This window comes from Leguminivora glycinivorella, chromosome 8 (assembly GCF_023078275.1).
Source record: "Leguminivora glycinivorella isolate SPB_JAAS2020 chromosome 8, LegGlyc_1.1, whole genome shotgun sequence".
NCBI classification, from domain to species: domain Eukaryota; kingdom Metazoa; phylum Arthropoda; class Insecta; order Lepidoptera; family Tortricidae; genus Leguminivora; species Leguminivora glycinivorella.
Window position 1 is genome coordinate 18,376,252 of NC_062978.1, and position 16,962 is coordinate 18,393,213.

Here is a 16,962-nt window from a genome sequence, read left to right on the forward strand (position 1 = left end):
AAATATAAGGAAGTCTAATATAATCTAAAACGATTATACGTACATCTTCAGGAGTCCTTTTAATGCTGAGGATCCTGAGATCATGTCCTTCTATTGAATATCGGTTTCATGCTATGGGCTTTTGTTTCTCGCTATGCGCATGGCCTCGTGTTGTTTTAATTGCATAGGTGCAGTAATTTGAACACACCATCCAGCAGGGGAAGGGGGCTGAGGTCTCGTGCCTTCAATTTTGTCCGTCAGTATTATTCTTTCCAGGCAGGTTATCCGGTGGGTGACGTGAGAGGAGCCTGAACTGTGCAAGAAATTGGCCCTAGCATATTGTTTGACAACCGGCATTTTATGGGTAGCTCGTAGCTCCTCCAGTAAGATCAAAAAATCAAAATCAAAAATCAAAATAATTTATTCAGCAAATAGGCCACAGGGGCACTTTTACACGTCACATGTACATATTTAGAAAATATTTAAAATTGAATTGAAATTACAATTGATAGTTTAGTTTAGTTTAGTTTTATTTATTTCATAATGATAAATTACATTATAAATTATGCTATGTTAACCTATACGAATTTACATTATGATCGTCAATATAATTATTTCACATGCATTCATTCAATTGTATAATATCAATAATAATAATCAAAACAAAAGGAGTTAACATAAAATCGAATTCAAACTAAAAAAATTAATACATAATGGAATACATTTCAAATGAACAAATCTAATAGGTGGGTATAGATATCTCATAATAATGATCGTCATATTAAAACTAAGAGCATTAATTAAGAAAATCACAATGTCGAATAATATAAATTTGACATAACATAGGTAGTACTGTCAGTTAATACAGTTTTAATTATAAATTCATGTAATCATTCACTGAATATAACGGATTATTCAATAAAAAGTTCCTCAATTGACGTTCAAATGCTTCGTCAGATATTTCAGTTCGTATTTCGGCGGGTAGGCGTTCATAATAAGTTGGGCCTATTACACGGGGATTCTTACATGAAAGTGCCATGCGACGCGGCACTGTCCGCAGTCTTCCCGTCGATCTGATTTGTTTGCCCATAACTTCAACACGCTTGAACATAGGCAAGTTTTTTCTGACAAACATCAAGACTTGGAACATGTATAGCGAAAAGTGCGTCATTATACCAAACTTTTTAAAAAGTTCTTTACAGTGGTGCATTTGTTTTACCCCAGCCAGTAAACGGATTGCACGTTTTTGTAGAATCAGTACTCGCCCGGCATCTGTGGAATTTCCCCAAATCAATGTACCGTATGACATCAAGGAGTGAAAATGCGAAAAATAAACAGTTTTAAGTGACTTCCCTGATATCAGAGGTTGTAGTTTTTTCAATGCAAATATGGAACTACTTAACCTGTTACAGAGCTGATCGACATGGCACTTCCAATTCAGATTTGAGTCAAGTATAAAACCCAGAAATTTTGTTTCCTTACATAATGGCATTGGAACACTACTGATCCACGGCGGTATTGAGGTGCTGCGACCAGAGAACATCATCACATTGGATTTAGATATATTTAACAGTAGGCCATTTGACGAAAACCATGTCTTTAATTGGTCACAAGCTTCATGTATTTTCTCAGCTAACTGCTCGTGTGTTTTTGCCCTAACAACAACAGTGGTGTCGTCTGCAAATAACACCGATAGCCCATTTGTGATGGCAGAGGGTAGATCGTTGACAAACAATAAAAAGAGTGTATTTCCAGCTGCTGACCCTTGAGGGATACCTAAATTGATATTGCCAGTATCTGAAATATGTTTTTGGCCATTTAGTGACATTTGAACCACTTGTCGACGACCAGACAAGAATGATGCAAACAATCTGTGCGCGGACCCATTTATGCCATACATACTTAATTTATTCAAGAGCAGATTATGGCTAATGATGTCAAAAGCCTTAGACAAATCGCACAGTATGGCAGCCATCTTGTACCTATCATCTAGACCAGTCAAAATGCAGTCGACGATTTTGTGTGCTGCAGTAGTAGTGGAGCGTTTTTGTCTATAGGCATACTGGTTGTCGGTGAGTAAATCGTTCTGTTCTAAGTAGGTCATTAGGGACGATGACAAAATGGACTCCACAATTTTCGAAACCGTAGGTACGATAGTTATGGGCCTGTAGTTGTTTACGTCACTCCTATCACCCTTTCCTTTATAGACCGGACACACACGTGTATTTTTAAGCACATTCGGGTATATTCCAATTTGAAAAATGTCATTAACTAAAACTACTAATATGTCAGATAAAATAGGCCAAACACTTATTAAGATGTTTAAAGACATGTCATATATATCCAATGTGGTACTGGTCCTTAATATTGATTTTATAGTGTTATCCAGAAGCTCACGTGTAACAATAGGGAGTGCGAATGACGGCATATCAGTGCTGCCCAAGTGCCCACCGACGTACTGCTTGGACAAGTACTCATCACTGCTTATTGCATGTTTCTTAGCGATGTTCAAAAAGTGTCTATTGAATGCATTTGGAACCTCGCCATAGGACATATAAGTATCATCGTATTGATTTTTTATGCATACCGGCTGAGAAGTTGATTTTTTGCCTATCTCCTCATTTACAATCCTCCACAGTTCTTTTGAAGGGTTCGTGCTTTCTGCCAGTCTGGTTTCGATATGATTTTGACGGGCGCGGAGAGTCTCAGACTTAATGAGCCGAGAGTAATGGTCTATACAGTCCGATATGATTGTATTATTTGGATACTGACGTCGCAGTTCGTGAAGGTCACGGTGTTTTTGCATGTATTCAAACAGCTCGTCAGTTGCCCACGGAACAGGAGATTTATTTTTGGATCTTAATTTTTTAATAGGAAAATGCAAATCTATATAATAAGTCAACACATTAAATAATTTGTCAAATTTAGAATTAATGTCAATATTGCAATCATAAATAAAATTAAAATTATAATAAGAAATGTCCGTATAGAATGAATAAATAGATTCGGTATTAAATAATCGACGTTCAAATATTTGATTTGCTTCGGATTTTTGAACCTCACTTTCTAAAGTAAACACAAACCGCTGCGCGTTGTGATCGCTGATAGCAGTGTCCACTGGCGATACGGTTAGGCAGTCGCGCGCATAGTTCGCTAATCCGCAGTCGATGGATGACGCACTTTCGTCCGTTACGCGAGTGGGAAAAGTTACAGTGTTCAAACATCCAAAACAACCAAGTATATCGTCAACCTGCCGTTTTGAACTATTGTCAGATAAGTAATCCACATTTTGATCTCCGACTATGAGGAACTTTTTATTTTCGTCAGTTATCTTACTTAATAAAAATTCAAGTTTTTCCAAATAAATGTCGAAGTCGCCATTACATGTCCTATATAATACAATAATAATCAAACGGTAACAAGGTATTTCAACAGCAGTAAATTCTATGTGGTATGGGACACAAATACTATGAAGGTCGTTGCGAGGTATAAAGTGAACATCGTCCCGTAAGAAAACAGCTACCCCGCCGTGCGCAGCTGCGCGAGCGCGGCAGTAGCTGTTTGCGAGCGTGTACCCACTTAACTTAATGAATTCTAAATCACATTTACGACACCAAATTTCACTTAATCCAAGAACGTCTGGATTTTGATTACAACATAATATAACATATGTTTTCTACAAATCGATCGAACATTCTGGTGAATAATAGTAAAGTGCATGTTCTGGCGCGTTTACACGATGTTAAAATACGTACTCCAACCCCCGTCGATCGAACATTCTGGCACATCCAGACGGAACGATAGTAAATGACTACCAGCTGTTGTATACTAATTCTAAGATACTATTATATACTAATTCTAAGTTTTAACTAAAGTTAACTCTATACAATTAATTAGAGATGTAGAAGGTCTCTAAATGTCGAATTACAACCAAGAACTAATATAAAAAGTACAAATACAAAAAAAAGTCTAAAATTACTTTAGAGGTGCAAATGACTCTAAATGTTACAACTAAAGATAAAATGTATACTTACTTAATCTAATTCTCCTTAGAGATGTATATGGTCTCCAAGAGTCAAAATCATATATTTAAAATATTCACTAAAAGAAAGGAAACAAACGAGAACCGAACAGTGTCCTAATTTAATAAAAATTAGAATTAAAGTTACTAAGTTATAATAGCCCCAGTAAACTTAAACAGACCGGTCTTCACAGACGGCACCCGTTCACGAGTATAAGAACTAATTGGTACGTGTTGGTAAAAGCCGGCGCCAGCACCATATTTGAAACACGTTTACCTTAAATGTTTTAATTTATTTGACTATTTATAAGTACTTACAGAAAGAATAATCTTGCTTGTACTGAATTTTTACTTTATTTTAAGAGTTCCATTGCCAGTTTTGTCGTTGACTAAACTGGCACTGGCATTATTCGTTTATTAATAAATATGGTACTTTAATTAATTAATTTTAATCATTTTAATCAATCATGATCCTCCTTACGTTATCCCGGCATTTTGCCTCGTCTCATGGGAGCATGGGGTCCGCTTTGACAACTAATCCAATTTTAATTCAATGAGTATGAAATATTGAAATTAGTAGTTTTTGCTATTTTTTTCTGGCTACACTAACCACGTGCGTTTGACGACTGTCAACACTGACAGATGACAGCTCAAAAACATTGAATAGAACATGCTGCTTTTGCCGCATTTTAGCAAAACTTATGATTAAATGTTTATTTAATAACACAGAAAATATATCGAATACGAAATGAAATTTAATTACAAGGTTGGTTACTTTATTCTATCTCTTAACTTACAATTTGCTGGTAAACATTTAATGTTATACTTGTATTCTGTGTATTTGTTTTGACAAATCTACAAATATAGAGGACCCCATTTAGCTATTGATTATATTGGACTAATATTGGGTCATAATTTCATATATTTTTTAGCTACTCTCTCCCATGTAACTATAAAAACTCATGATTTATTTATTGGTAAACAAGACCATAACATAACCTATAATCTTTTTCATTTTAGTTTCAAAACCTTCTGGGCACGGTGTACCGGCGCGGCGACATCCTTTTCATGAACAATGGCAACTGTGTTGTCAGCCCAGTGGGAAACAAAATAACTATATACAACCTTGTACAGTAAGTATTGACTGATCAATTTTTAACCCCGACGCAAAAACGAAGGGGTGTTATAAGTTTGACGTGTCTGTCTGTCTGTCCGTCTGTCTGTCTGTCTGTCTGTCTGTCTGTTTGTCTGAAACGGAAGAACCGATTTAGATTTTGTTTTTTTTTGTCTGAAAGCTGAGTTACGGGAGTAACATGTTTCATGAAAATCGGTCCACTATGTTGAGGTCGGGGTTTTTTCAAAATTTTAATTTTTACAAATATACCCCAATGCATGCTGGTTTTTAACCCCCGACGCAAAAACGACGGGGTGTTATTAACAACCATGATGAATTTTGGTTTCCCATGCTAAATGATTACTGTGACTAGTACTGTAGCTTATTTTTTTGATATGTTTTTGTTTTGATTATATGTGACAAAATGTTGCTGTTGGAATTTAAGATGTACTCAAACACCCTTATTCCAGATAAAAAAACAGATAGTGGAACCAAGTGGATAGTGGAAACTGAAACTGATGAACTGTTATTATCGGACCTCATCAGTAGTTAGTAACTACTTCTTTTTTATTTTAGAAAAATGTTAGTATCAGTTCAAACTCCATTCTATTAGATATCTCAGACCTTTTTTTTAAACATTGGGGAAATGCATTTACGCCTGCCATCCAGTCCGGGACCAGGGGCGATGACGGACTAACCAGGAGGACTACCGTCTAAAACCACCAACAAATTCCATCTCCGCTCTTGGGTGGAGTGTCGCAGGGTCACTATAAGCATTCCATCACATACACCATGGGGGGCGGCCGCATTGTAGTTTGGGCGCCAGTTGGGCAGGCACCCCCATTCGCGTGGGCGTTTAGGCACGGGTTCTGCCCCGGAGCACCACGCAGCCCGTTACGGTGGAGGCATCAGGTGCGCATATGCGTGCGCCTGGCTCTGCCGTCGACGGCGGAGTGGGTGCGCGTCAGGGTCGTCTCAGACCTAGGAAATAAACCCGAAATTCACACCTGATTGTTTTAACATTTAATTCTTACTAAAGCAGAATGCTTTACTTTTTTACAGAAATAAAAGTGTGACCCTGCCCGTAGAGAGTCACTACAACTACACAGCATTAGATGTTTCTCCCAATGGTGCTATATTGTTGGCAGTTAATGAACGTAAGTTATCACTTATCAATAAAATTATATATCCTATGGCTATACAGGGTGGAACATTACAATGTACTATCCCTGAAATGGGATATAGTGTAGCCTTAGGACTACATTTTTCCACTGTAAACTATGCAATTTAGTTTAACTATTTTAAAGTTACAGCCTTTTTAAATGTATGGAAAAAAGAACTAGGTGCTATTTGGGTTAGCACTCAGTCCTATTTTATAAAGCTAAGCAAAAACAAACGTTCTTTTTACTAATGATTCAAATTCAATTGAAGATTGATGTATACTACAAGTACATAAATATATTATAAGCTGTTTTTTTTCAGAGGGTGAAGCACAAATGATAAGTCTTCAAACCTGCAATGTGGTACAAAGATACAAGTTTAAGCAAGAAGTTGCCGCAGTGCGGTTCAGCCCGGACGGGAAGTACTTTGCTGCTTGTTGTGCTGACACTGGTATGGTTTTTACTTTTAATTAACTTTTATGTATGTATTTATAAATCTATTCTAGTTATTGCGGATTCATTAAAACACATAAAGGGCCATCAACCACAGTTAACAGACACGTCAACATGTATAAATGAACTCCGCGGACAATAAACAATATTCAACAAAATAATTAATTTGACTTAACTGTGGAATGTTGTTCTATCTTTTTTACATGTAGAAGTGTTAGAAGACTTGCCAAACCACTTTATGCTGTAAGAGACCATTGTTTGCAACCAAAATTGATTATTTAAGATTTTTTCCCGAGCGGACACGGACACTGTTAGCGGGTCGTATACTTGGGCGCTACTGATCGGTGTCGCACGCGTTCAAACTTTTATAAACCTGATTTGTCGTATGCTTGGTGACCGCGAGTCGCCCTGTAAGGGCCATCTTGTTGTATTGATCTGTGCGTCAACATCATGCAGCATAAGTCTATGGAAATTCCCATATAAACAATCTGCGAATGCTTAATTTTTTATGGATTGGCAACTCACAGTACTCACAGTAAGTATTATTTTCCGATAAAGACAATATAAATTTCCAGTCATAAAGGTCAAGATGAATAATCACTATAAGAAATCAAAATGGTTAACAAAAGGAATACGTAAGTCTTGTAGTATTAAGAGAAATTTGTACTTGCGATATAAATTGTCAAAAACAAACAAATTATATAATAGAACTCAATTCAAAAATTATAGCAATGTATTAAAAAAATGTATTATTAAGTCACAAAAAATCAGCAACACGAATTATATATCTTGTAATAAAAATAAATGTAAGGCTACATGGGACATAATATCGGCCTTATCGAGTGCAAAAAGTCATAATGAAATTGACTCTTTGAATTTTAATAATATGACATTTAATAATCCAAAAGATATTTGTAATTTAATTAATGATTATTTTATTAACATCACCACAACAAAATCTAATGTGAATAGAAAGGCATTAAATGTAACTAATAATATTAATAATTATTCCTCTTCAATATTTTTAATACCTACTGATGCCAATGAAGTATTTAAAATCATACTGTCACTTAAAAGTAGTAGAAGTTCTGGGTATGATGACATTACAACATATATCCTTAAGCTGATTGCACCATGGATATGTCACCCTATGGCACATATTATTAATCTTTCATTCGAACAAGCGGTTTTTCCTGAGCAGCTTAAGCTGTCCGTAGTAAAGCCCCTATTTAAAAAAGGAGACCGTAAAGACCCAAATAATTATAGACCAATAACAATTGTTCCAGTTATTTCCAAAATAATTGAGAAAGCAATGTGTAAAAGACTAACTGGATTTTTAGAAAAAAACGGTCTAATACAGGCAGAACAATATGGCTTTAGAAGAGGACTCTCCACTGAGTTAGCTTGCTTTAATTTAGTCAAATATATATCTGAAAGTTTGAATAGCAAATGTCCAATATTGTCAATATTCTTAGACTTAAGCAAAGCGTTTGACTGTGTTGAACATGGTAAGCTCCTTGCAAAGCTTGAATGCTATGGGATCAGAGGCGTTGCACTCGAATGGATAAAAAGTTATTTATCACAAAGGAAACAGTGTACTGAAATAGTCAAATTAGAAAAAGTAGGTAGGAGTTATGTTAAAACCAAATACCGGTCAGATTTTCTTGATGTAAAACTGGGCGTCCCCCAGGGGAGTAACTTAGGTCCTCTATTGTTTTTGGTCTACATCAATGATTTGCCTCAAGCTATCTCGCATAAGTGTATACTATTTGCCGATGATACAACTTTATTAATAAAATAAATAATTAAAAAATTAAAAACACGACTGCGGTTTTAAAGCGAACTGAAAAGATGAAAATAATCTTTAGATATGCTGGTCAGTTAACTTGATTAATATAAATTAGAATAATGAGTGTTTAGTCAGGTACATAAATAGCTAAAGCAAAAGTTAATGCCCATGGAGGATATCGTGACCGTACCTGGATATTTTATTTCGATTGCAGTCGGGGGACAATGGACAAAAACCTAACAAGAAGGTCCCCCGACTGCAATCGAAATAAAATATCTAGGTACGGTCACGATATCCTCCATGAGCATTAACTTTTTCTTTAGCTTATTTATGTACCTGACTAAACACTCATTATTCTAATTTATATTAATCAAGTTAACTGACCAGCATATCTAAAGATTATTTTCATCTTTTCAGTTCGCTTTAAAACCGCAGTCGTGTTTTTAATTTTTTAATTATTTATTTTATTTCTTACATTTTAGTGACTACACAAACGAACCATAATTATTTTATTTAGGTCATAGTGTTGGCTCTTGATATTTTAGCATGAAAGGGTGTAGGTAACTTTATTTAACGGCATTCGCTTTTAGACGCTTGTACTTTTGTTCTGTGCTTTAAGCACTGACAACATACCTATTGCATAGCCATAAATCGGCTACGGAGGACAGAGAGAATGGCACACCGTAACAACAACACTCTTTCCCACACAAACAGATCCTTCACTTGCCCGCAAAACTACAAATACTTACGCTTTATTTAACTAATACCTAGTTACCACGTAAAACTCAGCAGAATAGTAGTGACGCAGCCCTGGCCCGGCGTTGGACCGCGTACTTGACCTCACTCGACTCTAACTATAAGGCCTTCAACCACGTGCGTCGGGCTTCGCCCGACTCTATGTATGAGGGCGGCTTGGGCGCGCGGCCTTCAACCGAGTGCGTCGGGCTTCGTCCGACTCTACGTATGAGCCTTGGGCGCCCGGCCTTCAACCGAGTGCATCGGGCTTCGTCCGACTCTACGTATGAGCCTTGGGCGCCCGGCCTTCAACCGAGTGCGTCGGGCTTCGTCCGACTCTACGTATGAGCCTTGGGCGCCCGGCCTTCAACCGAGTGCGTCGGGCTTCGTCCGACTCTACGTATGAGCCTTGGGCGCCCGGCCTTCAACCGAGTGCGTCGGGCTTCGCCCGACTCTATATATGAGGGCGCCTTGGGCGCTCGGCCTTCAACCGCGTGCGTCGGGCTTCGCCCGACTCTATATATGAGGGCGCCTTGGGCGCTCGACCTTCAACTGCGTGTGTTAGTTATAGTAAAAATAATAAGCTATAAAGTATAAATTATTGAAAGATGTTAAATGATAAATAAAAATAAAGTAATTATTATTGTGGTTTTATTGAAAATAAACATATGGGTATGTTTTTAAATTCGTATAACTGTATTTGTACCACCTTTGTACATAAAAACATTAACAATATTAACAACATGTCAAACATGTATACACCTGGTTCAACACAAATCAAAATAACGTAAACAAAGTAAATATATGAATATTCTTTAAAATAGTCTGATGGAAAGAGGATATAACAAAAACCAGGTTTATACACCTTAATTTATAAAATATCTCAATAAGCAGAATTACATTAATATTAAGCAACATTTAAATATTATTATTTTCTTTACTAAGCAATAAACCAATATGTTAATAAATAGCAAATCAATATCTACTATAAGAATAATTTCATTTCATTTAAATCACAGCAATATAGAAATCAATAAAATGAAGCATGATCGTACCTCTTGTTGTCTTGTCGCTTAACCAGAACAAAGTCTGCCCGAGAACCGAGCTACCTGGCCTTTTAAAGCCTTTAGAACAAGGAGCAACCATGCTAGTATGACCAGTTATCACTGTTATCAGTTAACCATCTTTTAAATTGATGGACAATACATTATGATCACAATTATCATCTTTACGAAACTTCAAATCACATAAGATATTTGTTTTCTTAGATTACATTACAGTAAAATACAATTAAATTATAGATAGGAATAATAAACACTAAACTGAAACATCAACGTCCAAGTAACCAAATTGTGATACTAATAATGAGGGTAGTTTACAATTCTGAAATGTTACTATGACACAATCTTTAAACATAATGAGGTTTTATAAATCTGTAAGTATGTGTAGGTGTTTGTATTGTATTGTATTATATTAGATAGAAAGCTATTGCAAATATAATCTATCACGTGCATCGGGCTTCGCCTGAATCTATGTATGAGAGCGCCTTGGGCGGCCGGCTCTTAACCGAGTGCGTCGGGCTTCGCCCGACTCTATATATGAGGGCGCCTTCGACCGCGTGCGTCGGGCTTCGCTCGACTCTATGTATGAGGGCGCCTATGGCGCCCGGCCTTCAACCGCGTGCGTCGGGCTTCGCCCGACTCTATGTATAAGGGCGCCTTGGGCGCCCGGCCTTCAACCGCGTGCGTCGGGCTTCGTCCGACTCTATGTATGAGAGCGCCTTGGGCGCCCGGCCTTCAACCACGTGCGTCGGGATTCGCCCGACTCTATGTATGAGGGCGCTTTGGGCGCCCGGCCTTCAACCGAGTGCTACGGGCTTCGTCCGACTCTATGTATCAGGGCGCCTTGGGCGCCCGGCCTTCAACCGCGTGCATCGGGCTTCGCCTGAATCTATGTGTGAGAGCGCCTTGGGCGGCCGGCTCTTAACCGAGTGCGTCGGGCTTCGCCCGACTCTATATATGAGGGCGCCTTCGACCGCGTGCGTCGGGCTTCGCTCGACTCTATGTATGAGGGGGCCTATGGCGCCCGGCCTTCAACCGCGTGCGTCGGGCTTCGCCCGACTCTATGTATAAGGGCGCCTTGGGCGCCCGGCCTTCAACCGCGTGCGTCGGGCTTCGCCCGACTCTATGTATAAGGGCGCCTTGGGCGCCCGGCCTTCAACCGCGTGCGTCGGGCTTCGTCCGACTCTATGTATGAGAGCGCCTTGGGCGCCCGGCCTTCAACCACGTGCGTCGGGATTCGCCCGATTCTATGTATGAGGGCGCTTTGGGCGCCCGGCCTTCAACCGAGTGCTACGGGCTTCGTCCGACTCTATGTATCAGGGCGCCTTGGGCGCCCGGCCTTCAACCGCGTGCGTCGGGCTTCGCCTGACTCTATGTATGAGAGCGTCTTGGGCGGCCGGCTCTTAACCGAGTACGTCGGGCTTCGCCCGACTCTATATATGAGGGCGCCTTCGACCGCGTGCGTCGGGCTTCGCCCGACTCTATGTATGAGGGCGCCTTGGTCGCCCGGCCTTCAACCGAGTGCGTCAGGCTTCGCCCGACTCTATGTATGAGGCGGCTTGGGCGCCCGGCCTTCAACCGAGTGCGTCAGGCTTCGCCCGACTCTATGTATGAGGGCGGCTTGGTCGCCCGGCCTTCAACCGAGTGCGTCAGGCTTCGCCCGACTCTATGTATGAGGGCGCCTTGGTCGCCCGGCCTTCAACCGAGTGCGTCAGGCTTCGCCCGACTCTATGTATGAGGGCGGCTTGGGCGCCCGGCCTTCAACCGCGTGCGTCGGGCTTCGCCCGATTCTATGTATGAGGGCGGCTTGGGCGCCCGGCCTTCAACCGCGTGCGTCGGGCTTCGCCCGATTCTATGTATGAGGGCGCCTTGGTCGCCCGGCCTTCAACCGCGTGCGTCGGGCTTCGCCCGACTCTATGTATGAGGGCGCCTTGGGCGCCCGGCCTTCAACCGCGTGCGTCGGACTTCGTCCGACTCTATGTATGAGGATGCCTTCAGCGCCCGGCCATGGACCGCGTGCGTCGGGCGTCGCCTGATTCTAAGTATGAGGGCGCCTTCGGCACCCGGTCTTGGACCTCGTCCGTCAGGCTGCGCTCGACTCTAAGTATGTGGGCGCCTTCCGGCCTTCGGCCTCATGAAATTGGTCAATATGCTATCTCAGGCTCGGAATAAATAGCTTTGAATAGGTAACTGTCAGATATATACAAACTTTTAAAAAAAGTTGAATCTATACACCAAATTATACGCGAGTCCCAGAAAACTACCAGTACCTAATGCCAAATGATCTACAACTACAGATGAATATTATACTATGCGTAATGAGATTCTTCTAATCGTTATTCGGCCAAAGAAGCCGTCGGCGAATCGCTGTTGGCGTGCCGAAAATGATTGTATTTTTTCTCGGAAAATCAGTCGGGCACCTGCTTTGATCTGTAAATCGACGCAGATTTCTTTTGTGTCTTTATGATCGTATTGCCTAATAAACAGACGTAAATGTACCTAGATTAAATTTTAACGTTTTCAACCCTATTTGCGCGATTCTTAGTCTATTAACTATTAGGTCCCCGAATAACACCTACTGTTATTCCGAATACCTATATTTTCTATTATCCTCTATCTAAAGTCTTTATTTTAATGTCTCATTCAATAATATTTGTTTTTATTAGATTTGTTTAAGTTACATATTTTGAAAACTCTTAATCTCTCAAAACAAGACATAAACGCATATAATGTGTATATATTATTAATCGCCTTTAAAAGCTCTTCATTTTGATACCCCACTCGATAGGTTTGCAAAAAATTGTTTTCTAAAGTTTGCGCATTATGACGTAATACGCCCGCCATATTGAATTTTAAGTGACGTCACATATCCTATGTTCATTGGGGTGACGTAAGGATTCCAATGATACATCATTCATTTAAATCGGTTAAGGCATACAGAAGTTATGGTGGAACAAAGAAACTCACATACATACATACTTACATACTTACAAACATGAACGCTGAAAACAATACACTCTTTTTTTTGGGGCAGTCGTGTAATAAGGGGTGATAACGCTGATACATACGAAACCGTCGTAAATAATGCATTAGTTGACATTAACAATTGGACATGTAAAAATAATTTAAATATCAATATGGCAAAGACATTTTTTATTCAATTCTACTCATATAATAGTGATCCAATTAAATTAAATATCAATTATAATAATTTATCAATATCCAAATGTGATAATATTAAGTTTTTAGGTTTATTCATTGACCAGCATCTCAACTGGAAGGTACATGTAAATGCTGTGTGTAGTAGACTAGATAGGTTTGTCTTTGCGCTAAGAAAATTAAGAAATACAGTAAATTTTGAAGCAGCGGTCACAGCCTATCACGGCGTGGTATCTTCAGTTCTAAATTATGGACTATTACTGTGGGGAAATTCTGTTGATTTCGAACGAGCATTTATATTGCAAAAGAAATGTGTCCGTGCAATAATGAAAGCCTGGGTAATGGATACCTGCCGGCCACTATTTCAGAAATTAAAAATATTACCACTGCCTTGCATGTATATTAAAAAAGCACTGTTGCTTGTAAAAAGCCGTCCAGACTTATTCCATATGAGATCGGAGTATTTCTCAAGCCAAAGAACCCAATACCAAAACCTTCTATACCAACCTCGGTGCAACTTGGATATATATAAGAAGAATGCGTACAACATGTGCATAGTTATTTATAATAGTCTTCCCGATACTATTAAGACACTAAATGCTCTAGAGTATAAGAAGAAAGTCACCAGTTTTCTTCTAGAACACTGTTTTTACAGCGTGAAAGAATATTTAGAATATGATAGTTGATAGAATTAGAATAATTAAAATTAAAATATTAAGCATGTATTACGTTGTGAATCTTTTATTATGAATTATGTTGTTGAAATGGAATTGTATAAATTTTGATGATTAAACATTGTTAGATGTTTGTGTTGTTAGACTCCTCTTTCACAAGCAGCCTGTTGATGCCTTCGTGCGTTCCGGTGACTACTGCGTTAGTCAGCAATGTTGGTTACAGTATACTTGTATTAGTGGTGCTTTGAAATCAAATAGAGCGATTGCTACGGCAGAAGGGTCAAGGAACTACCAAAAAAAGGAACAAATGAAAGTCTACGACATTTATCCCGTTGTAGTGCATAATCAACATTCAAGATCATACATGACTATTATGACTTACCTGAACTTAAGGACGTGTTTGTTATGAGTAAAAATCACCGTCTTAGAGGCCACAGCTTGAAAATTACTCGCGTTCCCAGCACAAGCAATCCTAGAAAGCACTTCCTATCAAACCGTGTCGTACGCGAGTGGAATAAACTACCAGAAACAGTGATAAGTGCTCCCTCAGTGAACAGTTTCAAAAACAGACTTGATAAACATTTAAAACTAAAATATAAACATTAACTATAGAACAACAAGTGCAGTGATATACACGCATCAGGTTAGGTTTTTTTATAATGTGTTTATATGTTTTTTTATATTGTTTTGTATGTGTTTTTGTATTTTACTTTTATATCCATATTATAAACAGCCTAGCCTAAGAAAGAAAATAAATACTGAGAATAATAATCATAAAATGTGTTTATATATTCCAGTGTTCATCATGACGGCCCCTTGCCACTTCACCGGCGAGTTCCGTTCGTTCGTGATGAAGCGAGTATTCCGGCACGCCCGGGACGACGTGACGTGTCTCGACTGGTCGGCGTGTTCTCGCCTTCTCGCCGTCGGCTCCAAAGATACCTCTACTAAAATATACACTGTGGATTACTTGGATAATCTGAATATGTACTCAATGGGCGGACATACAGACAAGGTACATTTTTGAAATTCCATAATCCATCCTGTATCAAACTTTATGTAAGGCCAGGGTAATGTGACGCGTCTGGAACGATCGGCGTGCTCCCGCCTTCTCGCCGTCGGCTCCAAAGATACCTCTACTAAGATATACCTGATATACACTTGATTACTTGGATAATCTGAATATGTACTCCATGGGTGGACACACAGGAAATGTACGTTTTTGAAATCCTATAATCCATCCTGTATCAAACTTTACGTAAGGCCAGGGTAATGTGACGCGTCTGGAATGATCGGCTTGCTCACGCCTTCTCGTCGGCTCTAAAGATATTTCCACTAAGTACATATTGAGGTCTCGTGTCGTATACATTTTTCCGTGACATATACGCTTTCGAGTGTTTTAAAACGTCTACAACTCACGGTAAGGGTTCTTATTTACACGTGTAACACGTGTACTTACGCGGTACCGCACTATTTACCATGTAACATGCAATTATAATATTTTAGGAGTGGAGTGTTAAGCCGGGTACTCACTAGCGAGCCTAGCTAGTAATTGACATACATACATACAATCACGCCTGTATCCCATGAAGGGGTAGGCAGAGCACATGAAACTACTCAAGTTTCAGTGCCACTCATGGCTAGTAACTTATACTTGTTAAAGTGAGTGTTTAAATAATAGGTGCTTATTTTTGTTTTAATTTCAGATAGTGGGTGTGTTTTTCGAAAAGAAAAGCCTGGACCTAATAACAGTGAGTCGCAACGGCCAAGTGTGCCTCTGGGAGGCGAATATAGACATGGATGACCTCCACACCTCCGATGTACAGATCTCGCATACGAAGAGAAGGAAGTTGGAGGATAGCGACGGAGAGGATGACGTGGACCGGGAGAAGATTGTTGAGAAAGATGACAAGGACCAGGTAAATAAGTTTAAACCTTATTGAGTAGTCGTGACCACAAGTAGTGGCACGTAAGTACTTAACGTACGTACGTAGTAAGTAGCGGCGCTGAGTGACATGTGGAGGAGATAGCTGCGCATGGGGACGCATGTAATCAATCAGAAGATTCCAGGTTCGAATTCTGGCAGTGTCGCCATGTAGCCGCGGAGTATCAATAAAATACGGGGAGCTCGATTACATGTGTTTATTGTTCAAACCCGACTTACAGACTACTCAATACATGGATGATACATGACATATATATCTATAGATACACTTATTACTTAGATTACGGGGAGACGGGCCTCGTTAGCATTGTGCTGCAATTCGTCTAGGAGAAGGAATACTCCAAAATATAACCCGGGGAGATGGCCTCGTCAGCATCGTGCTGCAACCTATCTAGGAGAAGGAAAACTCTGAAATAAAACCCCCAATCCAAGGTGTAAACCGACCCGTGCCGAGGGATGCGTGGCCAGAGGGAGTCTGGTTTATAACGGAGGGTGTCTGTGTTGGCGGTCACAGGACACTAGGTATACCCGCCTTACCTTAGTATAGGGCTCTGCTGGGGTGGACTTGTTATCCCTACTACTCGTGGGAACGCAATGGAGATTTTGAAAAACAATAATCATCCGCATGGCGGCGATGCGGTACGCCACCCATCACGTCTCGTTTCTTACGAGGGCGAGAAGCGGCTCACGGAGAGCCGTTTTGCTACATTGAATGTTGGAGGAGGAATGAATGAGAAATGTAATGAGGTTTTGCAGATGATGGAAGAAAGAAGGATCGATGTCCTTTGTGTGAATGAGACAAAGCGGAAGGGATGTGACACCACCACACATGGGGCTTACACGGCGTACTGGTCGGGGGTGCCAAGCTCAGA

The 16,962-nt window shown here is 39.9% G+C and overlaps 1 protein-coding gene across 1 annotated transcript in view; it reads left to right on the plus strand.

Moving 5' to 3' along the window:
- Positions 1 to 4,625: 4,625 nt before the first annotated feature.
- Positions 4,626 to 16,962, plus strand: part of LOC125228974 (periodic tryptophan protein 2 homolog) — a 49,504-nt gene continuing 37,167 nt past the window's right edge. Inside the window, exons 1-6 of the mRNA XM_048133719.1 lie at positions 4,626 to 4,766; positions 5,021 to 5,133; positions 6,177 to 6,271; positions 6,597 to 6,725; positions 14,943 to 15,160; positions 15,852 to 16,064. Of these exons, the coding sequence (XP_047989676.1) occupies positions 4,749 to 4,766; positions 5,021 to 5,133; positions 6,177 to 6,271; positions 6,597 to 6,725; positions 14,943 to 15,160; positions 15,852 to 16,064 (786 nt within the window). The 5' untranslated portion in view covers positions 4,626 to 4,748. The remainder of the gene's footprint in view (positions 4,767 to 5,020; positions 5,134 to 6,176; positions 6,272 to 6,596; positions 6,726 to 14,942; positions 15,161 to 15,851; positions 16,065 to 16,962) is intronic.